This window comes from Triturus cristatus, chromosome 5_1, assembly GCF_964204655.1.
Source record: "Triturus cristatus chromosome 5_1, aTriCri1.1, whole genome shotgun sequence".
NCBI classification, from domain to species: domain Eukaryota; kingdom Metazoa; phylum Chordata; class Amphibia; order Caudata; family Salamandridae; genus Triturus; species Triturus cristatus.
In genome coordinates, this window is record NC_140587.1 from 227,115,120 (window position 1) to 227,140,430 (window position 25,311).

The window sequence follows — 25,311 nt, forward strand, 5'->3', positions numbered from 1 at the left end:
TGTGTGACTGCCTAGAGTGAAGGCACAGACAGCCCAACTGTCATCCTAACCCAGATATTCATTCCACAAACAGGCAGAACCACAGAATGGTTAAAGTAAGCAAATGGCAACTTTCTAAAAGTGGCATTTTCAGATCTGTTTTTAAATTATGAGTCCAGAGACGTCCAACTCCAATTTTCTATCATCCCAATTGGCAGATACACTCGTAAGATTTTACAAGGCAGCTCCAATGCTAACATATGGGAGAGACAGACCTTGCTGTAGTGAAAAACAAATTTAGCAGTAGCAGTATTTCACTACCAGGAAATGTAAAACACACCAGGATGTTGTAATCTTCTTCTAGGTTTGATCTGTTAAGGAACCCCTAGTGTGGAGTGTGGAGCGCTGTGTTCAGTGCATTCCACGTTCGACCTAGGAGGATAGGATTCTGAGCCTGGCAGTTGATAACTGGCTGGCCAAGGGAGAGCTTCGCTTTCCATGCAGGACAACTTAATTGAATAAAGAATTGCTGTTCTCCTACCTGAGTCCATCTGGTGTTTGGAGTAGACCGCATTTTAACATTGGCGACGAGTTGGCCAGCGTCCTGCAGTGGTGGCGGCTCAAGACTCACGCGGTGAGCTGTGGAGTGGATTGCCGTTTCTGGCTTTGACTGGCTCCGACTTCGTCTTCGACATCTTTTCTTGACGACCTTCGACTTCTCTCCACGATGAGGTGCCGTATGTGGATGGAGTAAATTCCTTGTTGGATTTGGGTTGCTGAACGGTTGGTTTGGATGCGAGGCTGACGCTCGAGCCATTACGTGCTCACGAGCCTAACAGCGCGCGAGACCCGACGAACACCGTGTGCCCAACCAACTTTAGAAAGAACGAAGGCTGGTACGCTGCTCGCGTTCATCGGACAAGCCCTATTTCCTCTAAATAGCACGTTACTACGACGTCGGCGGCCATTTTAGTTAAGTATTTTTCACAACTTCGCATCAGCTGTCTTCACGGCTGTCTCCTGTTGACTGCTACACGGACTTGGCACCCAATTGTTCAATGCGCAAGTAAAGACCGTTGTGCAAGGTACACGTTGCTTTCATAATTTGCGAAAGTATATTTAAAAATTTTCGACACTTTGTTTATTTTGTTCTGTGACAGTGCAGTGTGCTTGTACTTGGAACCCTTTGTGACTGTCTAAGTTTTTACATTTATTTCACGCAATCGCAATGGCAATGGAGTCACAGAGCTCAATCCTTTCACCTCCTGTTTTCCTAGCATCGTCAGGCCCCTTATCCATCGAATGGGAAGATTGGTTATCTATGTTTGAAAATTACATTGATGCTCTTGATGGTTCCAAGTTTAGTGCAGCTAGGAAAAGAGCACTTTTGTTAAATAATTTAGGCAAAGAGGGTCAACGTATCTTTAAATACCTTCCACCTGCTACTCTACCCAATGGAAATGTCATCGAAGATGTATATGTGGAAGCTAAGAAACGTCTTGAAACAAGGTTTGCTAAAGAAGTCAATATTGTCATGAATCGTTATCACTTCTACACGCACAGACAGGAAGAAAATCAATCGGTTGATGATTTTGTATCCAAACTTCGCGAACTTTCCTTGAAGTGCAAATTTGGCGCAATGACTGATGAACTTGTTCGTGATCAGTTGATAGTGCAATGTAAATGTAAAAAAACACAGGAACGTCTTTGGGCTGCAAAGAATCCCTCATTGAAAGATGCTATTGATATAGCAAAAGTTCTTGAACAGTCTCAATACTGTATGCGAGAGCTAAAGAAAAAACAAGAAAACTTTTCAGATAGTGTTTCGAGTGTATCTAAAGAGGATTCAGATGTTGCAGCTGTGTTTAGGTCAGGCAAAATGCCGCAAAGAGGTAGACAGCAAATTAGATTGTGTTACAGATGTGGTAGTTCATTTCACAATGCGGATTACACTAGATGTCCAGCAATAGGGAAAGGTTGTAAAAAATGTGGGCGTAAGGGTCACTTTGCTAATATGTGTAGGCAATCTTTTAAACAGAGAGTGGCCACAATTGATAGTAATTCTGACATCACCACTAACACTACTTTTCTGGTACAGTGCCACACGTCTATAGTTCCACTTGTCCCCATTGTCCAGAATCACACCATAAGGTAAGATGTGTTTAACCTTGTAAGGACCTAAAAACTTTGAAACCCGAGCACCAGGTCTGCCACTGCGTACTTTTACCAAATCACCTGGAGAAATGTGTTTCCCAGATTTCTTCTCCGTACACCCCCCATGTTGAGAAGAGAAGGATAAACTACTACTGGGTGCAGAATCTCTCAACACCATCTCTTTAAACCATGTGGGAACCAGTTTGGTGTTGGGCAGTCTACCACGCATCAGTTCAAACGGTGTCTTGCCTGTCACTCCATGCGCACTCGAGCGATACGCCCACAGCATTTCAGACACCAACCCCTCAACTCCAATTCCGCTAGACCGGGCCATCTGAATAGTACCTTTAACAAGCCGGTTCGCCCTCTCAACCATCCCATTGCCCTGCGGATTATAAAGAGAGGTGCGAACATGTTTGATGCCAAAGGACCCCAGAAATTTCTGCATCTCATCAGACGTCAGCTGAGTACCATTGTCCGTTATCAAGACTGAGGGTATGCCTTCCTCCCGACATATTTCCTTTAGGACACCAATAGTGGATGATGTGGTGATATCCTTCAGAAACTTAACTATCAACCACTTTGAATGGACCTCCACCACTACCAAGCCAAAACGTAAACTCTCCCTCAGTTCATTCATGGGTCCAATGAAGTCTAAGCAAACACTATGCCATGGTTGACCTGGATCTGTTATATGTCCTAAGGAAGCTTGGACCCCTACTTTCAACCGTTTGTCACTCTCCTTACAAACCTCGCAATTAGCAACTACAGAATCTACATCTGAATCCATTCCAGGCCACCACCAATTTGCTCTCAACCTTTTTTAAGTCCTAGTTTGGCCCAGATGCCCTTCGTGAGCCAAACTTATTAGGTTATGCCTTAACGCCACAGGTGGAATAAACAGTTCCCCTCGCATGATTACAACATCCCCACATACAGACAGTTCATCAAGGATCTTAACATACGGCCTAGTGGCGTGAGAAACTGAGCTTTCTCTTCTACCCCCCAAGAGAATTAAACGTTTAAGTTCTAACATAGAATTGTCAGAAGACATTTCCCTTAACCAATCTGCCTTTGTAATGGCTTGGGATTCAACCACACTCAATGCATCTTGTACTGATGCTACAGCTCCTTCACTTTGTTTCTTCAAGACAGCAATTTTATCAACTATCTCCCAATCAAGAGATAATCTTGATAAGCAATCGGCTTGTACATTCCTCCAACCTTGAATATAAACCACATCATAGCAATACTCTTGAAGGCGAGAGGCTAATCTAGCCAATCTTGCTGAACACTTGTTTGTACCCCCTGGTAACAACACCTTGATGAGAGGTTTGTGATCTGATTTGAGTGTGAATCTTGAACCCCACAAATAGGTTCTAAAGTATTCACACCCCCAAGCAGCAGCCAAAGTTTCCCGTTCTATCACCGAATAATTTTTCTCGGAATCAGTCAGCGTCCTGGATGCAAATGCCACCGTCTTCTCATGACCATTATGTAACTGAGCCAAAACTGCTCCAAGACCTGTGGCACTGGCATCAACAGTGAGTACTGATTGACGCTTGGTGTTAAAAGGAGTGAGAATACTTGCTTCACAAATACTTTTCTTGATCTCCTCAAAGCATATCTGATGAGAAGTGCTCCACGCAAAAGCAACTCCCTTCTTTAAGAGGGATCTTAACGCCACAGTTTTGGTTGAAAAATCCTTAACAAACTTAGAATAATACTCTATAAGTCCTAAGAAGGACCTCAGCTTGTCCTTATCCGAGGGAACAGGAGCCAAGCGAATAGCATCTAACAAATTTCGTTTGGGTTTTACTCCCTGGTCCGAAATTTCATACCCTAGGTAGTCAACTTTATCTACAAAGATTTTGCATTTCTCACGTCTGAGAGTTAAGCCAGAGTCTCTAATTTTAAGTAATGCTTCTCTGAGTGTATGATTGTGTTGATCCATTGTGTCTCCAAAAACAAGGATATCGTCTTGGAAAAAGACAATATTATTCACATCCTTAAACAATACATTCATTACTCTCTGAAAGATGCTGGCAGCCGAACATAGGCCAAACGGCATCCTAGTACACTGAAAAATGCCATCCATGGTGATAAAGGCTGTGAGTGGCTTGGACTCATCATGTAGTTTGATTTGATGATACGCATTTTTTAGATCCAATTTCGAAAAAAACTTACCACCACTCAAAGCCAGAATCAACTCATTGATGTTCGGTAGCGGAAAGGTGTCTACAATTACATTTTGGTTAAGCGACCTGAGGTCTATGCAAAATCTAAATTTTCCGTCAGATTTTTCAGTGATAACAACCGGAGAAACCCACATTGAGCTCTCTACAGGTTCTATCACCCCCGAAGAAACCATATCTTTCAACATATCCTTAACTGCATCCCTAGCCACTAAGGGTGTCCTGCGCACCTTGTGTTGAACAGGAATAGCATTGGATTTTAGAATTATTTTATGTACATAACCCTTAAAGCAGCCTAATTCTTCTCTGAATACATCCTTCATCTCCTCTAAAATTTTCCCAAGAGATGGGTTGTCAATCACCATCACCTGAGAGGAAGCTCTGGGATTAACTATGATCGAAAGATCATATTGATGCATCCACCCTAAAATAGGTGGTCCCTCAGTGGCAACATATACTTTTCCTTGTATAGATCTGCCCTCAAATTCTATCGTGGAGTTCATATATCCTAACAAACTTATTGTTTCACCTTGGTAACCTCCCGGATTAATATCCTTGGGTAATAACACCACATTTGCCCATGACATTTCGAATATATCTTTTGGAATAATCGTGTACATGGATCCACAGTCTACCATCAATTGCACTGGTTTCCCATTAATCAGAAAATCTGCTTTGGGTCTATTCTTCCTGCCTATATGGTCATCGACACTTAAAATGTTGTCAACAGGATCATCCACACATAATATCTTATCCACCTGCTGAATTGGTGTAGTGACTATGCATGAAGGATCTGTATCCTGAGAAAAAATGTTAGAATTACTATCAATTGTGGCCACTCTCTGTTTAAAAGATTGCCTACACATATTAGCAAAGTGACCCTTACGCCCACATTTTTTACAACCTTTCCCTATTGCTGGACATCTAGTGTAATCCGCATTGTGAAATGAACTACCACATCTGTAACACAATCTAATTTGCTGTCTACCTCTTTGCGGCATTTTGCCTGACCTAAACACAGCTGCAACATCTGAATCCTCTTTAGATACACTCGAAACACTATCTGAAAAGTTTTCTTGTTTTTTCTTTAGCTCTCGCATACAGTATTGAGACTGTTCAAGAACTTTTGCTATATCAATAGCATCTTTCAATGAGGGATTCTTTGCAGCCCAAAGACGTTCCTGTGTTTTTTTACATTTACATTGCACTATCAACTGATCACGAACAAGTTCATCAGTTATTGCGCCAAATTTGCACTTCAAGGAAAGTTCGCGAAGTTTGGATACAAAATCATCAACCGATTGATTTTCTTCCTGTCTGTGCGTGTAGAAGTGATAACGATTCATGACAATATTGACTTCTTTAGCAAACCTTGTTTCAAGACGTTTCTTAGCTTCCACATATACATCTTCGATGACATTTCCATTGGGTAGAGTAGCAGGTGGAAGGTATTTAAAGATACGTTGACCCTCTTTGCCTAAATTATTTAACAAAAGTGCTCTTTTCCTAGCTGCACTAAACTTGGAACCATCAAGAGCATCAATGTAATTTTCAAACATAGGTAACCAATCTTCCCATTCGATGGATAAGGGGCCTGACGATGCTAGGAAAACAGGAGGTGAAAGGATTGAGCTCTGTGACTCCATTGCCATTGCGATTGCGTGAAATAAATGTAAAAACTTAGACAGTCACAAAGGGTTCCAAGTACAAGCACACTGCACTGTCACAGAACAAAATAAACAAAGTGTCGAAAATTTTTAAATATACTTTCGCAAATTATGAAAGCAACGTGTACCTTGCACAACGGTCTTTACTTGCGCATTGAACAATTGGGTGCCAAGTCCGTGTAGCAGTCAACAGGAGACAGCCGTGAAGACAGCTGATGCGAAGTTGTGAAAAATACTTAACTAAAATGGCCGCCGACGTCGTAGTAACGTGCTATTTAGAGGAAATAGGGCTTGTCCGATGAACGCGAGCAGCGTACCAGCCTTCGTTCTTTCTAAAGTTGGTTGGGCACACGGTGTTCGTCGGGTCTCGCGCGCTGTTAGGCTCGTGAGCACGTAATGGCTCGAGCGTCAGCCTCGCATCCAAACCAACCGTTCAGCAACCCAAATCCAACAAGGAATTTACTCCATCCACATACGGCACCTCATCGTGGAGAGAAGTCGAAGGTCGTCAAGAAAAGATGTCGAAGACGAAGTCGGAGCCAGTCAAAGCCAGAAACGGCAATCCACTCCACAGCTCACCGCGTGAGTCTTGAGCCGCCACCACTGCAGGACGCTGGCCAACTCGTCGCCAATGTTAAAATGCGGTCTACTCCAAACACCAGATGGACTCAGGTAGGAGAACAGCAATTCTTTATTCAATTAAGTTGTCCTGCATGGAAAGCGAAGCTCTCCCTTGGCCAGCCAGTTATCAACTGCCAGGCTCAGAATCCTATCCTCCTAGGTCGAACGTGGAATGCACTGAACACAGCGCTCCACACTCCACACTAGGGGTTCCTTAACTGGTGATTGACAACCCATCTCTTGGGAAAATTTTAGATGAGATGAAGGATGTATTCAGAGAAGAATTAGGCTGCTTTAAGGGTTATGTACATAAAATAATTCTAAAATCCAATGCTATTCCTGTTCAACACAAGGTGCGCAGGACACCCTTAGTGGCTAGGGATGCAGTTAAGGATATGTTGAAAGATATGGTTTCTTCGGGGGTGATAGAACCTGTAGAGAGCTCAATGTGGGTTTCTCCGGTTGTTATCACTGAAAAATCTGACGGAAAATTTAGATTTTGCATAGACCTCAGGTCGCTTAACCAAAATGTAATTGTAGACACCTTTCCGCTACCGAACATCAATGAGTTGATTCTGGCTTTGAGTGGTGGTAAGTTTTTTTCGAAATTGGATCTAAAAAATGCGTATCATCAAATCAAACTACATGATGAGTCCAAGCCACTCACAGCCTTTATCACCATGGATGGCATTTTTCAGTGTACTAGGATGCCGTTTGGCCTATGTTCGGCTGCCAGCATCTTTCAGAGAGTAATGAATGTATTGTTTAAGGATGTGAATAATATTGTCTTTTTCCAAGACGATATCCTTGTTTTTGGAGACACAATGGATCAACACAATCATACACTCAGAGAAGCATTACTTAAAATTAGAGACTCTGGCTTAACTCTCAGACGTGAGAAATGCAAAATCTTTGTAGATAAAGTTGACTACCTAGGGTATGAAATTTCGGACCAGGGAGTAAAACCCAAACGAAATTTGTTAGATGCTATTCGCTTGGCTCCTGTTCCCTCGGATAAGGACAAGCTGAGGTCCTTCTTAGGACTTATAGAGTATTATTCTAAGTTTGTTAAGGATTTTTCAACCAAAACTGTGGCGTTAAGATCCCTCTTAAAGAAGGGAGTTGCTTTTGCGTGGAGCACTTCTCATCAGATATGCTTTGAGGAGATCAAGAAAAGTATTTGTGAAGCAAGTATTCTCACTCCTTTTAACACCAAGCGTCAATCAGTACTCACTGTTGATGCCAGTGCCACAGGTCTTGGAGCAGTTTTGGCTCAGTTACATAATGGTCATGAGAAGACGGTGGCATTTGCATCCAGGACGCTGACTGATTCCGAGAAAAATTATTCGGTGATAGAACGGGAAACTTTGGCTGCTGCTTGGGGGTGTGAATACTTTAGAACCTATTTGTGGGGTTCAAGATTCACACTCAAATCAGATCACAAACCTCTCATCAAGGTGTTGTTACCAGGGGGTACAAACAAGTGTTCAGCAAGATTGGCTAGATTAGCCTCTCGCCTTCAAGAGTATTGCTATGATGTGGTTTATATTCAAGGTTGGAGGAATGTACAAGCCGATTGCTTATCAAGATTATCTCTTGATTGGGAGATAGTTGATAAAATTGCTGTCTTGAAGAAACAAAGTGAAGGAGCTGTAGCATCAGTACAAGATGCATTGAGTGTGGTTGAATCCCAAGCCATTACAAAGGCAGATTGGTTAAGGGAAATGTCTTCTGACAATTCTATGTTAGAACTTAAACGTTTAATTCTCTTGGGGGGTAGAAGAGAAAGCTCAGTTTCTCACGCCACTAGGCCGTATGTTAAGATCCTTGATGAACTGTCTGTATGTGGGGATGTTGTAATCATGCGAGGGGAACTGTTTATTCCACCTGTGGCGTTAAGGCATAACCTAATAAGTTTGGCTCACGAAGGGCATCTGGGCCAAACTAGGACTAAAAAAAGGTTGAGAGCAAATTGGTGGTGGCCTGGAATGGATTCAGATGTAGATTCTGTAGTTGCTAATTGCGAGGTTTGTAAGGAGAGTGACAAACGGTTGAAAGTAGGGGTCCAAGCTTCCTTAGGACATATAACAGATCCAGGTCAACCATGGCATAGTGTTTGCTTAGACTTCATTGGACCCATGAATGAACTGAGGGAGAGTTTACGTTTTGGCTTGGTAGTGGTGGATGTCCATTCAAAGTGGTTGATAGTTAAGTTTCTGAAGGATATCACCACATCATCCACTATTGGTGTCCTAAAGGAAATATGTCGGGAGGAAGGCATACCCTCAGTCTTGATAACGGACAATGGTACTCAGCTGACGTCTGATGAGATGCAGAAATTTCTGGGGTCCTTTGGCATCAAACATGTTCGCACCTCTCTTTATAATCCGCAGGGCAATGGGATGGTTGAGAGGGCGAACCGGCTTGTTAAAGGTACTATTCAGATGGCCCGGTCTAGCGGAATTGGAGTTGAGGGGTTGGTGTCTGAAATGCTGTGGGCGTATCGCTCGAGTGCGCATGGAGTGACAGGCAAGACACCGTTTGAACTGATGCGTGGTAGACTGCCCAACACCAAACTGGTTCCCACATGGTTTAAAGAGATGGTGTTGAGAGATTCTGCACCCAGTAGTAGTTTATCCTTCTCTTCTCAACATGGGGGGTGTACGGAGAAGAAATCTGGGAAACACATTTCTCCAGGTGATTTGGTAAAAGTACGCAGTGGCAGACCTGGTGCTCGGGTTTCAAAGTTTTTAGGTCCTTACAAGGTTAAACACATCTTACCTTATGGTGTGATTCTGGACAATGGGGACAAGTGGAACTATAGACGTGTGGCACTGTACCAGAAAAGTAGTGTTAGTGGTGATGTCAAGAAAGAAGGTAAAGTCACAGATGGTGGTAACACTTTTCTATCTATGTCTGATCTTGATTTGTTGAACAGTTCTCTTGACAGTGGTTCCACTCATGTGGGAAGACAAGGTGGTGGTGATGCCTCTGTCTCTTTGGATGGGGCTGTTTCAATAGTTCCGGTTGCAAGAGAAGAGAAGCATGTGAGGGGTCGCCATCCTCCAGGTTATTTGAGAGATTACATATGTAACTGATAGGACCTATTGGTGTAAGTGTTTCTTTATGTTCTTCTTTAAAATGTTAAGTAATTGTTGCATGACGTGCACCATGCAAATTAGGGAAGAAAAATGTTATGTACTTTGTTTATTCTTTTTCCCTGTACTTCATTCATTCATTGTTCATTTATTTGTATAAGAGAAGAGGATGTGTTGTAATCTTCTTCTAGGTTTGATCTGTTAAGGAACCCCTAGTGTGGAGTGTGGAGCGCTGTGTTCAGTGCATTCCACGTTCGACCTAGGAGGATAGGATTCTGAGCCTGGCAGTTGATAACTGGCTGGCCAAGGGAGAGCTTCGCTTTCCATGCAGGACAACTTAATTGAATAAAGAATTGCTGTTCTCCTACCTGAGTCCATCTGGTGTTTGGAGTAGACCGCATTTTAACACAGGACATGTCCTACCGTTTAAATACACTTCACCCTGCCCATGGGGCTACCTAGGGCCTACCCTAGGGGTGTCGTACATATAATAAAAGGCAAGGTTTGGACCTGGCAGGTGGGTGCACTTACCAAGTCGAAATGGCAGTTTAAAACTGCACACATAAACACTGCTGTGGCAGGTCTGAGACATGTTTTCAAAGCTACTTATTTCAGTGGCACAATCAGTACTGCAGACCCACTAGTAGCATTTGATTTACAGGCCCTGGGCACCCCTGGTGCATTGTACCAGGGACTTACTAGTAAATCAAATATGCCAATCACAGGGAAACCAATTATCATTACATTTTAAACAGGAACCACCTGCACTTTAACACTGGCCAGCAGTGGTAAAGTGCCCAGAGTCCAAACACCAGCAAAACCTCAATGCAGCACATACTCAAAAAAACAGGTGGTCAGATGCAAAAAGACAGGGGAAACCACGCCAATAGAAGACAGATCTAACACTTACGACATCACATTCACACACCGTCCTATGCTGATTAAGAAAGAGGTTGCATTATAATGGTCACCATAAACACATGTTTAAAATTACAAATGTATTTAAAATTGATAGTATACTGTATGTGCACCGATGCTACGCTTCTCTCCCAAATACACTGTTTGGCAAAGCTTTTTGGCACACCAAGGGTTTAACAGTGGTGTCTCAAGATGTATTTATATTTTGATGAAATCATTAATACCAATTTTACATATTTGGTGGTTTCAATTCAAATCAATCAATCAGTTCATTTGTAAAGCACACTACTTACCCGTGAGCGTTTCAAGGTGCTGAGGGGAGGGGGCGGGGGGGGGGAGCTGCTGCTACTGGTCGAAGAGCTAGGTCTTGAGTCGTCTCCTGAAGGTCAACAGGTCTTCGGTTTGTCGAAGGTTGGGGGGAGGGTGTTCCAGGTCTTGGCGGCGTGGTGGGAGAAGGACCTGCCTCCAGCTGTGGTTCTACGGATGTGCGGGACCGTGGCCAGGGCGTGGTTAGCGGTGCGGAGTTTCCTGTTGGGTACGTAGAAGGCGAGTCGGCTGTTGAGATAGGCTGGGCCGATTTTGTGGAGTGCCTTGTGTGCGTGGACCAGGAGTTTGAAGGAGATTCTTCTGTCGACGGGGAGCCAGTGCAGGTTCCTCAGGTGGGGGGTGATGTGGTCGCGGCGCGGGACATCTAGGATTAGCCGTGCAGAGGCGTTCTGGATTCTTTGCAGTCTGTTGATGAGCTTGGACGAGGCTCCGGCGTAGAGGGCGTTTCTGTAGTCGAGTCTGCTGCTGACTAGGGACTTGGGTGACTGTTTTCTTCGTGTTTGTCGGGATCCATCTGTAGATCTTACGGAGCATACGGAGGGTGTTGAAGCAGGTGGAGGAGATTGCGTTCTCTTGTTTGGTCATGGTGAGTTTCGAGTCGAGGATGACTCCCAGGTTGCGTGCGTGGTTGGTAGGAGCCGGGGGTGTCCCCAGTGATGCGGGCCAACAGGAGTCGTCCCATGCTGAGGGGTTGGGCCCGAGGATGAGGATCTCCGTCTTGTCTGAGTTCAGCTTAAGTCGGCTTTCCTTCATCCAGTCGGCGACGGCCTTCATTCCCTGGTGGAGGTTGGATTTGGCGGTGAGGGGTTCCTTGGTGAGGGAGAGGATCAGCTTGTGTCGTTGGCGTAGGAGATTATGCTGAGGTCGTGCTGTTGGGCGATGCGTGCTAGTGGTGCCATGTAGACCTTGAACAGCGTCAGGCTGAGGGAGGATCCCTGTGGGATGCCGCAGATGATCTTGGAGGCTTCGAAACGGAACAGGGGAGGCGGACTCTCTGAGTTCTGCCAGATAGGAAGGAAGTGGTCCAGTTCAGGGCCTTGTCTCGGATCCTTGCGTTGTGGAGGTGCGTACGTAGTGTACGGTGGCAGACGGTGTCGAAGGCGGCGGAGAGATCCAGGAAGATGAGGGTCGCCGTCTCGCCGTTGTCTAGCAGGATCCTGATGTCGTCTGTGGCGGCGATGAGGGCGGTCTCAGTGCTGTGGTTGCTGCGGAATCCTGATTGGGAGGGGTCCAGGATGCTGTTGTCTTCGAGGTGAAGGGAGAGCTGGATGTTAACTATCTTCTCGATGACTTTTGCTGGGAACGGAAGCAGGGAGATGGGCCGGAAGTTCTTGAGGTCGCTCGGATCCGCCTCGGGTTTCTTCAGAAGGGCGTTGATCTCTGCGTGCTTCCAGCTCTCAGGAAAGGTAGCGGTCTCGAAGGAGAGGTTGATGATGTTGCACAGGTGGGGTGCGATGGAACTGCCAGCTTTGTTGAAGATGTGGTGTGGGAGAGGGTCAAACGGGGATCCGGAGTGGATTGTGCCCATGGTCTTGATTGTGTCCTCGATGCTCACGTTGGCCCAGGTTGTCAGGGAGTTGTGGTCGGTGGTGTGCGGTGGGTCCGGCTTGTCGAGGCCTGTGGGGGTCGTCCGGGGGTCTAAATTGTCATATATGTCGGTGATCTTTCAGTGAAAGAAGGTGGCGAGGGAGTCGCACAGGGCTTGCGATGGCGGGATGTCGTTGACATTGGAGCTGGGGTTGGAGAGTTCCTTCACGATGTTGAAGAGCTCCTTGCTGTTGTGTGCGTTGTTGTCAAGGCGGTCTTTGAATGAGGTCCTTTTGGCAGTTCTGATGAGGTGGTGGTGGTTGCGGATGGCATCTTTGTGGGCAGCGCGGCTGTCCGGCGTCTTGTCGCTGTGCCATATGTTCTCCAATTTCCAGCAGGTGCGCTTTGAAGCTAGGAGTTCTGGGGTGAACCAGCTGGCTCTCTTGCTGGTGTTTCTGTTGGTGGGCTCTTTCAGCGGGGCTAAGGTGTTTGCGCAGTCGTCCATCCAGCGTCTGAGGGTGAGTGCACCATTGTCGGGGTTGGTCGGAGGGTTGAGTGCGAGGTTTGTCTGTAGTTGTTCTTCAGTGACTTTGCCCCAGCAGCGGCGGGGGATCTGTGGGGTGCGGTGGTGTGTGAGGGGTTTTCGGAAGGAGAAGTGGATGCAGTGGTGGTCTGTCCAGGTGAAGTTCGGAGGCGTGGCTGAAGGCGACGTGGGGGCTAGAGGAGAAGATGGCATCAAGCGTGTGACCGGCGATGTGGGTCGGCGTCGTGACGAGCTGTTTTAGTCCGAGGTTGGCGAGGTTGTCGATCAGGGTGGAGGAGTTGTTGTCGTTGTTGTTCTCCAGATGATAGTTCAGGTCTCCGAGGAGGATGTAGTCGGTGGAGGTCAGCGCGTGCGTGCTGATGAGGTCGGCGATGGAGTCGCAGAATTGTGGCCGTGGTCCTGGCGGTCTGTAGACGAGGGTGCCTCTTAGGGTGGTCTTGGGGTCCATGTGGATCTGGAAGTGCATGTATTCGGCAGAGTGTCATTGGTGTTTGTTGAGACCCTGATGGTGTTCTTGTGGACGATGGCGATTCCTCTTCCGGCTCCGTTGGTGCGGTCTTTGCGGGTGATCTTGTACCCATCGGGGATGGCTATGGCGATGTCTGGAGAGGAGGCTTCGTTCATCCAGGTCCCGGTCAGGAAGGCGACGTCCGGGGATGCGGTGTCGAGTAGGTCCCAGAGCTCGACGGCATATTTGCGTGCGGAGCGGGTGTTGATCAGGATGCATCTGAGCTGGTTGGGTTCCGTCGTTGCGGGTGTCTCGGCGCCTTCGGGGCAGGAGAAGCTGCAATTCCGGCAGGCGAAGGGACCGTGGGTACACTTTGGGGCGGCGTTGCAGCAGGTGTGGGTCCTTCCTGGGTTGAGAGCGACGAGGGTGTTGGCGTCGTAGCGGAGGCGGTCTTCATGGCTGGTGCAGGGGGCAGGATTTCTGGCACTGGGCGCAGTCCAGGCGCAGATGGGCTTGCCTTAGGCGCGCCTCCGGTGTGCCAGCGGCGTGCCCGCTGTGCGCGGCCATGCATCAGCCGCCATATATGGGGAGGTGGGGAGGGAGGAGCAGCTGGAGGCGGGAGGCATGTGTCAGGGGCAGCGAATGGGTGCGGAGGGGGTGGGGCCACAGGGGAAGCAGCGGCAGGGACGGGAGCAGGGAAGCGGATCGGTCGCGGCCACCAGGGATGAGGCGCAGGTGGTAGCCTGCGGGTGGTGGAGGGCCTCGACTTCAGCAGCGGCAGTAGGCGTCTGCGGGGGTGCAGGCAGAGCTGGAGTGGGGGGGAGCGACCTACCAGGCAAGGTCAAGGGTCGCTTGAAGGTCCACATACTTTCACAGGTAGGGGAGTTTTCCTAGGTGCCATTGTTAGTGCACAATGAGAGGAATTGAAAGGAGGCAATGCTTACAATTTTATATTTCAGTATATAGAGTATATATAACGTAGAGAACTTAATCAACACACTCCAAACCCCTATTACAAAGATGTTCAGTTTTGCAATGCTGAATGTTGGGCTGTGTGGCTGATTAAACCTGCTGTCTTATTTTTAAACCAGGTCAGAAGATTCTCTGAGGCCTTTTTCTTCACAGAGCACCAGAAGGAAGCAGTGTTGACATTTCAGGAGCATCTGTAAGTCTCTTCTCAATGCATTAACAAAGCTGTGTCCTATATCTGTATAGAATTCAATGTCGGAATTTCTAGATATGCACATTTTACGTGCAATAAGTCAAAGTTGAAACAATTAACATAGCGGTAATCCTAAGAGCCTTCCATGGGATTGGCTCTCCTATATCGACTTTGGGCACCACAACAATAAAGTTTATGCAAGTTTGACTGTTAGACATTTATTAAAATTTCGATGTAGGGCCACATGTACAGTATTCTAGGATTACGATCTCCTAATTCGATTCTTACTGAATCGCAATTAGGAAATCACAATTCCTGATGAAAGAAAACTTACATCTTTGGCATAGCAATTCCTAGTGGGTCGCAAATTGACCTGCCACATTCACATTGATGAGGTAAGTCATAGTCTACGACTCATTAGGTATCGCAGCCATCACAGAGATGTTGGCCTGCTGAGGTCAGCAGAACACCATATCTGTGATTGCTTTTTAACAAAGCAACCTTTTTTTTTTTAAATGCAGCCCATATTGCTTAAAGGAAAATGGGATGCATTTAAAAAGGAAAAGTTAAACTTGAAGTTTAATTTTTTATGAGTATACAGTGATCGATGGGACACCTGCCTGCTCTTAAAAAATATTTGTTTTCTAGTCTCAAAGGGGAAGGGGTCCCCTTCGGGAAACCTTCTCATATGTGAATGGGTTGCCACCTCCTTCATGGAGTCGGTAAAATATGAATGGTTTGCAACCATACTTTAGTCACAAAACATTCATACATCCCATTCAGATTTGGTATTTGGAAGGGACGCCCTAAACACACCCCTTTCAAATACAGAATTGCAAACACAAATTGCGATCCATTAATGTTTTATTGAATCGTAATTTGTATTTTGTAAATATGCAAAAGCATTTTGACATATTTGCTGATCTTGCCTTTTCCGACCACAAACACAGTTTGTACATATGCCCATAGTGCTTAGCCATTTCCGGCCTAGCATTCACCTGGAATATTGAGAAATACTAGGCAGCGAAGTGGAAAGTTGCAGGCTGCTCATAAAGGGTACACAAAATGGAAAATGTCCGAACAGTGTGACTGCTGTGAGTTCATTTTGCAGGCTGGATGCTAGTGGAAGATGAGGGGATGATGGAATGTTGCTTGGGAACGAGCCTCAAGTAAGAAGGCTCATTGCCTTTAGCACTTGCCAGAGACCTAGAAATTAGATGTACACAGATAGCCCTCCTTCCCCCCAAGCACATTATAGTAGGAACAGAGATGAGTATTTGATCTTATCAAAAGAAAACACGAAGCTAGGTTTGCCTTTTGTGTTTGCAATCCTGTGGTTTTGAGAAACTCTGGATGGACGATATCCAAAAGGCTTTATACATCATTCTTAAAAATGATTTGGATAATCCATAACGAAGTGAGTGCTGCACCTTTTCTCAGATAATGTTCTAGTGTCACCAACACCTCAATCAGGCCTTAAAGGTCTATATAGCTATGCAGCTCACAACATGCTCTGTGGATTTCTAACTACAGGACTATACTTGGGAACTTTGCTTCCCACTTACCTTGAAAATAATGCATGTCAGGTTGGATTAAATATTCAGGGACATACTTATGAGAGGCTTGCATTATGTTTGCACCAAACAAAGTGGTACATGCATGACGCATGACTCTAAGTCAGATTTATGAAGTCACACAAAGCCACTTTGCAGGGCTTTGAATGGCTTAATAAATCTGGAATAATGCAACACAGCGAAAATCGCTGTGTTGCCTTACTCTGCAGAAGGAAGGCAATCCATGGGCATTGTGGTGGGTATTCCCACACAACTCCCATGGTTTTTGACACAATCCCAGAATTACAAGGACTTGTAAAGCTGAGAATGCACCAAAATCGGTCGGGGGGTGGGGGGGATTTTGACAGACTACACCGAGGGAAATGTAATTATTTATTTAATTTTCCCTCATCGTCGTCTGTCGAAATCCCCCTGGCCCCCGCCTACCGAGCCCCACCGCTCTTACCTGCATAGGCCGCGGCTGGGTACATTGGTAAAACTGATGGGGCTATTTTACTCCTCCACTTACCGATACTATTAGTTATGAGTAATACTTTTTCATACTTATATTTTGGACTTTTATGTCTGTATGTATCGATATTTTGGTTTTGCTCATATTGTTGGAATTTATGTATATATATTTTGTGTTTCATGAACAAATGACGCAATACCTAATATAGTTCCAAATTTGTAACCAGTACATTTGTTCTCGCTATTTGATTACAGTTGCGCTTAAGCACCATAAAGCAACCCAAAAAATATAACAATATGATCATATGATGCTTTTACAATTATAGTACAAAGAAGTGCACATATAAATTTATTTAAGAACATTTTATCACTATTTTTGAATTTATTCTCTCAATCTGCAAAGGTATTGGTCAGATAGACTTGAATGACAGCATGGTGAGTCATTGAAAAGAATACCAAATTTCTCGACTTTCCTTTTTTATGTATATAAACTAAATGAAGCAAAAGCTCTGTTTTCGGTCTGCATCTCTAAAAAATTAAGTAAAATGTAAAACTGGGAGCCTTAGTTATAAAATCCTTCCTAGGTAAAAGGGAATAGCACAGGAAATCCTTGCTACTGTCTCAGTTTTGGCAGATGATTCACAAATTCGAGGAATACTTTCCTTTGGAATTGACTAAAGGCTGGGGCACAGTCTTTCCTAGAAAAATGTGGGTTAATTTTGCAAGAGCCTTATTTAAAATTACCTCATCCCCCAGACCTTCTATTTCTGTCTGTGATAGGATTAACAGGCCGAATCAGGAATTATGAGGCGTTCCTAATGAGGGCCTCAAGATTTATCTTTTTACTTGTCAGCTTCCAACCAACGCATATAGCATCACTGGTGTTTGCTGGTTTGAGAGGTGATTGCCCCTTTTTCCATTGTGGAAGGCCTGTCTGGTCGTTTTCCTGGTTAATTTTGGAGCAATGAGCGCCAGGCAATTTCAAAAAGTGGATCAGCTATTTATACTTCAAATGTTATTAACTATCCACCGTGCATGAATTTTTGTGTGTATTTGGGATTTTTTATTTATTTATCCCTCTTCACAATTGACTTGCAGGATCCAAAATCAAAATCAAATTTCAACAGAAGTACGAAATTCGGAATACCTCACCAGCATGCCTCCACTTCCCGCCGAATGCCTGGACATCGATGGAGACTGGAATTCTCTTCCTATTATTTTTGAAGACAGATATCTTGATTTCTCTTCTGCAGGTCAGTTTAATAAAAGTTTACATCGCTTTATGGAGAGCTCACTCCTCTTTCAACTGCTTGGGATTTTTGTAAAAGAGATAGATAAGTGCGGAAAAACAGTGTAGGCGACTGCAATAATATATGCTGCAGTGCGTAATCTTTGCAACAAAAATATATTCTTTCTTTCATTTGTTGTTTTCCACCGCCAGCGAAGATATTTCCAGACAACTCACTGTATTTAGAAAGAAGACCGTTAGATGGCAGCATTGTATAAGAATCAAGCATGTCTTAAACATTTATTTGGGAAAAATTCATGTTTACTTTTCTTACCAGCGCTAAACTGGAAATAACGTGAAAGTAACGTGAACATTACTGAGCACCAAGGGGGCGTGTCATGCGTGGTGCATGGGCATTCACATGCAACCTCCCACGCTCTCTTACATTAAACCCAAATTACTAAATAAAGTAGACGGGGGCAGATTTACAAGCCCCTTTCCCACTTTTGCGTCATCTTTAACGGGAAAAGTGATGCAAAACTGGCGCTAGGGGCTTGTAAATACGCCCCGGGGTTTAGCAACAGAAAATAGCTAACCTTTCCACCAGGTGCTATGAAGGAGAACCTTTTTTGTCTCCTTTTTTCCGACTTCACATGTGTGCTGCACTGTACAGCACACATACAAAGTGGGAAAATCTTAAAAATTAGTCAAAGCATTGAATTTTGTAGAGGGGAGGTGAGTGCCCTACTTCAGTACATTTGGTGCACTCCTGCTCTCTCTTTACACGCAGCATTTGCAGCTGCTACAGTGCACGAGCAATTAGTAAATGAGGCTCTCTGTGTACACCGGTGTATTATTAGTACACATTAAAACTCTCTAAAAGAAACAAAACCCTGCACTAAGATTTACTAATGCCGTGTTTGCCTTACTTTTTTGATGCACACCAGGCACAAAATGTAAGGGTGGGATTTACTATCGAACACAAATTTCGATTTGCAATGGATAGTATTCCAAAGTCACGCAACTTTGCGTTACTTTTCATGGGTGGTGCATGGTCATTTCCATGCAACCACTCATGGGTTTTAACATACATCCCGGTCTACAAACATTTGTAGAAAGGGATATGCTCCAAGATCTTATGCCTCTTCGAGGAAGACATAACGAGGAGAAATGTTTGTGTTTCTCCTCATTTTTCCAACTTTCAGTGTTTGCTCCTTTTTACAGAACACATACAAAGTGTTAAAAGCCTTAATGCAAGACACCCCTCCATGTACAAAACCTATGCTTCAGGGAATACACACACCATTGCACTATGGCGCAAGAGTGTGCATGTTAGTGCCTGAATGCCAAAATTGTATCAGCTCAGGTGAGAGTAAAAATGCATCATATTTTAGAAGACAAGGCACGTTTTTCTCTCTCACTTTTACGTGAGGCAGCTTGGGTGCAGCCTTGCCTTGCATCCAAGAGTAATAAATGTGGACCATGAAGCAAGCCTAACAACGACACAACTGGAGGGACCTTAATGACCCCACTGCCACTCAGTTGAGAGTAAGAAAAACAAAGGCAGGGGTGTATCCATGACATGCCTTTTCCCATATCTGTATGACATTGATTTTTGGTTGAGGGGGGTGAAGACCCTTTTCAACAACAACCACAGTCCCTATCAGGGTTAGCCACCGGAGTCACTAAATTAACTTGTGCTTAAGCATCTAGCAGCTTGGCACATACGCAGTCAGGCTTAACTTAAAAGCAATGTGTAAAGTATTTATGCAGCACACAAGCAGTAATAAAGTAAAAACATGACACTATAAAAATCCAACACCAATTTAGAAAAATAGGGAACATTTTAATAAATAATATAATACCAAACAACAAAAATCCATCATTTCAAAGTTTTAGGTAGGTATAGCACAAAGCACCATTGGCAGTCAGCTGGTCATGCTAGACCAGGGGAAAGCCGCAAGGTCAGGCCAACCACAAGTGAGAGCGGGTTGGATACAGGCACTAGATGAAAAAGTTACCTTTTCAAAGTCTGGCATGAAGGGTCTAATTCAGGGTGGAGGAGGCTGCGAGGAGATCCTTGTGGATTGCCATTACTACAGCGCGTAGAGCTGGTCTGGTGTCACGGATGGTTGTCACTATAGTGAGAAGATCTGGTCGGGCGTCGCGGATGGTCAGTCTTTTCTGGAGCATCACATTGGCTGTCACTGTGAGCTGTTGTTGCTATAGCGTGAAGTTCAGATCTCATATTGCCGGTCGTCACTGGCAGTTGTTGTAGCACACAGAGTCAGGTTCACCGGACTTTCATGATAGCAGTGGTCGAGGGCAACAAATTCTCACACAGACTGGCTCTTTGCTGTCTCGAAGAGCCCAAAACGTCAAGATTTTTCAATTTCTTTCATAGAAGTGCACTCTGATGCCAGCCAAGGGTCCAATACATGGAGAAGCACCTCTTGGGGACCAGGGACTCACTCTAGCAGAGGCTAGGAGGGCTCAGGCAGGTTCAGTTTCAGGTCCAACCAGGTCCAGTTGCATCAGATCACCTGGGCAGTTGCAGGGAGGCCTCTGGTGCTGGTTGTGTCCTTGTAGCCCAGAACAGGAGGTCAGCCAAATGACCCTTGAAGTCACTCTGGTCTTCCTGGGAACAGGGAGATGGTCATCTCTCCTTCAAGCAACAACACAGGCATCAAGAAGCAAGGCAGTTCTCAAGCAGCATGGCAATTCTCTGAGTACAAGGACATCCCAGGTCCGGCAGCGTAATAAACGTCTAGTCTTCTTCCCACATCTGCTTCAGAAATTTCTTTTATCCCCGGGACCGGGCTCCAGGCACTCTAGGGTTAAAATAGAGTAGTATCAAGTTCTGTGAGGATGCTGATGCAGCCCCTTTGAAATGCAAGTGGGATAGGGAACAGCTCTCCCCCTCCCATCCTGGAAAGGTGGCCCATTGTTAGATCTGTCAGCCCTAGGGTGGTCTTTCCCCAAACATTACGCCTTACTCCTCCATATTTTTCTGATCTCGTTTTCGTTGGCCTCATGACTCTGTGCACTTTACCACTGCTAACTAGTGCTACAGAGCGTTTGCTCGCTCCTTAAAACAAGGCAACATTGGCATATCCTTCAATTGGCATATTTAATTTACTTGTATGTCCCTAGTAAAGTGGTACTACATGTACCTAGGGCCTGTAAATTGAATGCTACTAGTGGACCTGCAGCACTCATTGTGACACCCATTTAAGTAACCCCTTAAACATGTTTCAGGCCTGCCATTGTAGCCTATGTGTGCAGTTTTACACTGCAATTTCAATTTAGCTTAATAAGCCATTTTCCAGGCCCAAACATTCATTTACTTTTAATTTTTACATGTCCTGATAGTGAAAAACTCTTAAAACAATGTTTCACTATTGCAAGGCCTACCTTGCCTTAGAATAATATTGGCGTTACCTTCTTACATTTAATAAGGTTAACTTCCAAATGGGAGTAGGTGACCAGTTCATGTTTGGTATCTCTGGAATTGTAATGAAAAATCATCTTTTATGACAAATTCAGATTTTGAAATACAATTTTGAAAATGTCACTCTTAGAAAGTTGACATTTTCCTAGCGTAACCATTTAGTGCCTGCAGCCTATCCCTGGGTCACATGACTAGGACTAGTTGGCACTTGGCCTTTGTGTATTCCTCTGAGACAGCCATACATTATAGAGGGCTTAGGTGTGCCTGGATGGGTAATCACTGACATGATGGGGGGGGCAAAACCTGAATAGGCTGTGTCCTGCCTTCACACAAAGGATTGGGTACCCCCTTTAGTTAGTCTGAAGCCAGGGAGGAAGACAACCTGAGTACTTCAAAGGGAATCCTCTAGTAGCTTCTTCCACTTAAAAGAACCAGGTATAAATATTGGAGCCCAGACACTAACTCTTCAGTACACTTCTGGACCTGTGGAAGACTCTGCCAGGAAAAAGGACCGCTGTAATACTGAAAGGACTGCCACTCTGTTTAACTGTTGCCTTGAAGGACTGCCGCTCTGTTGACCTGCATACATGCTGCCCACTTGCCTGGATGAGAAGGACTGGCCTGCAACCTGTACCAGGGACCACCAGAGCGACTCCAAGGGCTAGTGTTTTGTAACCAGCTCTTAGATCCTGCAACTGTGAGTCGTACACTGCCAAGTGGTGCCACTCCTGTCCTAGACCCTTGGAAGGGGGCCTGAATGTGCTGTACAAGCCTATCTGTGGATCCATGAGAACCGTTGCATCTCCTCTGCTGCACATCGCAACCCTGAGCAGAACCAATGCATTGTTCTCGCTGCGAGGACTCTCTCAGCGCATGGATTCCATATCGCCTTCGCAGTCCGCAGTCTCTTCGGAACCACCATTGCACAACGCATCCCTGACACAGGCCCTCACATCACAAGTCTCTCATTGATGGCAACCTCGATGATGATGCAGGACTACCCTTCCCAAGCCCAGCAACTTCTTGGGAACCATTCGGTACTCGACTTATCCTCAACGCAAGACTTTGCGACGCAAACCCCTTCATCGATGGCCTCCTCCTCGATGACATCACAGGACCTTGCATCACAGCTACTTGGAAACACGCTGCGTGATGCATCTACCACTTGGACTTCGCATCGCCTCTGCTGTGCGGCACAAGCCTCGATGCTGAAACTTGCAGCGCTATGCAACCAGAATTACCGTACTCTTGTTCAGCAGGCTTATCTGGGTCCCTGTAGCCGGCCCGCACTCCATCACGGTCAGCCTGAACTTGAGACTTTGTTCTGGTCCAGCACTACCAGATAACCATAGAAGCTACTTTGTGCTTTTGGCGCTATAGTCATTGAAATCTTTAAAATTAAATATATCCAGTTCCACTAATTAGATTTTTGTCATTTTGGTCTTCTATCACTTATTAAAATTAACCCTATTTGTCTCATTTATGTGTGATTTTTCTAGTGTTGTATTTTTACTTTATTACTGTTTGAGGTGCTGCATAAATGCTTTACACATTGCGTGACAAGGATTGTGGTGGCTGCCAGAGTAGGGTTTCCTCTCCCACAACTAGTAACCCAATTTCTTACAGCTATCCTGCCAATACCTAGTCCCCCTTTGTCTTACTGGCTGGGAGGAATACACAAAGGCCAACTGCTACTCTATTCCCAGCCATGTGACCCAAGGCTGTATTCACCAAATGGTTAGGACAAGAAAATACCAACTTTCCAAACGTGTCATTTTCAGAATTGTGACTTAAAATTCGACTTTATCATTAAAGAGGATTTTAAATTACAATTCTTTTGTGACCAAACATGACATTTCTCCCTCTCCTCAAATGCATGTATTAAGTGTACTAAGGTAACCCAATGTTATCCTATGGGAGAGGTAGGCTTCACAGTAGTGAACAACTAATTTATGAGTTTTTCACTACCAGTACACATAAAACTTGAAAGTACATGTCCAACATTTTATATACACTGCACCCTGCCCTATGGGCTGTTTAGGGCATACCCTAGGGGTGACATATATATTAAAAAAAAGAAGTTTAGGCTTGCTAAAAGGTTTATTTTGCCACGTAGAATAAATCTTTTCAAGTTGTCAGTTCAAATCTGCAAACAAGTGGCAATGGCAGGCCAGAGACAAATTTTAAAGGGCTACTTAAGTGGGTGGCACTAAAGTCCTGAAAGCCTACAGTAATACATAACACAAAAAATGGGGAAGGAGGGTCCAAGGGAAACAATTTAGAGACCTGCAAGGAAAGGATCCCCTGTACAATACAATCGCACCACAAACAAATCCTTGGGTCTATACTAACGCACTCAAATACCTTTGACGAGGCGGGCTTGTGTCTCATACAGTCTCCAATGAGGAGAGATCCCTTTCAGGACGAATACCCTCACACACTGTAGGTGTCATGCTTCATCATAGGGGTATCTCGTCTTAGTGGGAAAACCTGGTCCCACTAAGGGCTACAACTTCCTCACTGAGAGGAAGGAGTTCAGGGATGTTTTAGGATATCACTACACTGTCAAGGATACTAAATCCCACAAATGAGCAGTGGTGTAGTGAGTACGCAGCGCAAAACAAAAATGTACAAAGTGAGGTAGTGAGGTTAAAACTGCCTAGTGGGACCAAAACAATCTTTAATACTTGCTCCCACTGACAGGATTAAAAAGCAATGCAAAATGCAGTATGGATTTAAACTTCATAGTTGTAAAGATGGTCTACATGTTTCAGCCTGGTTGATCTGCAAAAAGTATCTAGGATATCGTCAGGACCTAAAAGGTATTGCTGCTGCCAAAGAGGAAAAAAAAGGAAAAGAGGAAAAAAAAGGAAACAAAAAAAGAACATCGAAAACACACACACTTTTTACTTTTTTTCTCTATGGCAGCAACAATAACTTTTAGGTCCGGACGAAAGCCTAGATACTTTTTGCAGATCAACCAGGCTGAAACATGTAGACCATCTTAATGGCAGCCTTCACCTGCCAAAACTGCAACCGCACCTTCTGTCACATCAACACACCAGAGCCTCTCACCACCAAGCCGACCAACAGAACACTCGACCGACTCAACTGCATCCTCTCCACAAACACGCCACAGAAATCATGGACCTCCTCGACTCCACCTTTCCAGACATCGCCTTCTTCACTGAAATCTGGACCAACCTCTGCTCTGGACCGAACGTCTCCATCACCATCCCCGACGGCCACAAAATCACCTGCAACGACCACCCCAACCACCTAGGAAGAGGCATTGCCATCGTCTACAAAAGCACACTCCAACTGACCACGCACTCTAATGACCCAACGGCGACCATGGAACTCCTCCACTTCCAGATCCGGACCAACACCACCCTCCACGGCACCCTGGTCTACAGGCCCACCCGGCCCTTGACCCCCCATTCACCTATGTAATTGTACACCTCATTGCAGTCCAGGCTCTCCCATCCACTGACTGCATCCTACTCAGAGACCTCAACTTCCACCTGGAAGACCCCAGTGACCAGGACACCACCTCCGTACTGGAGAACCTTGCCAACATCAGACTCAACAGCTAGTCACCTCACCAACCAACATAGCCGGACACACGCTCAACTCCATCTTCTCCAACAGCAGGAACTTCAACTATAGTCACACCACTGAACTCTTCTGAATCAACCATCATTGCATACATTTCGCTTTCACTATGCCTACCTTATTCCACCGCCATCATCGCCGCCTAAACACCTACAAACCTCTACACGGCGAAGGACCAGCTTCCCTGAACACTACCTCACATTCCAAGTACCCGCCAGACAACTCCGATCCTCCCAACTCACCCTTACCTCATCCCCAGGATCCACAAGACAAGAACAGGAGGACACTCATTCTCCTACATCTCCGCCAAGACATAGAATACCCTGCCCCTGCACCTAAGGCGATCCACGTCG

General features: G+C 45.1%; 1 protein-coding gene across 4 annotated transcripts in view; it reads left to right on the forward strand.

Annotated features, from left to right (window-relative positions):
- FAM135B (family with sequence similarity 135 member B) overlaps positions 1-25,311 on the forward strand; it is a 1,149,009-nt gene that overhangs the window by 991,615 nt on the left and 132,083 nt on the right. For all 4 annotated transcript variants that reach the window (XM_085604871.1, XM_085604873.1, XM_085604872.1 and 1 more), the window contains 2 exons: positions 14,570-14,643; positions 17,763-17,917. In XM_085604871.1, coding sequence (XP_085460997.1) covers positions 14,570-14,643; positions 17,763-17,917 — 229 coding nt within the window. The remainder of the gene's footprint in view (positions 1-14,569; positions 14,644-17,762; positions 17,918-25,311) is intronic.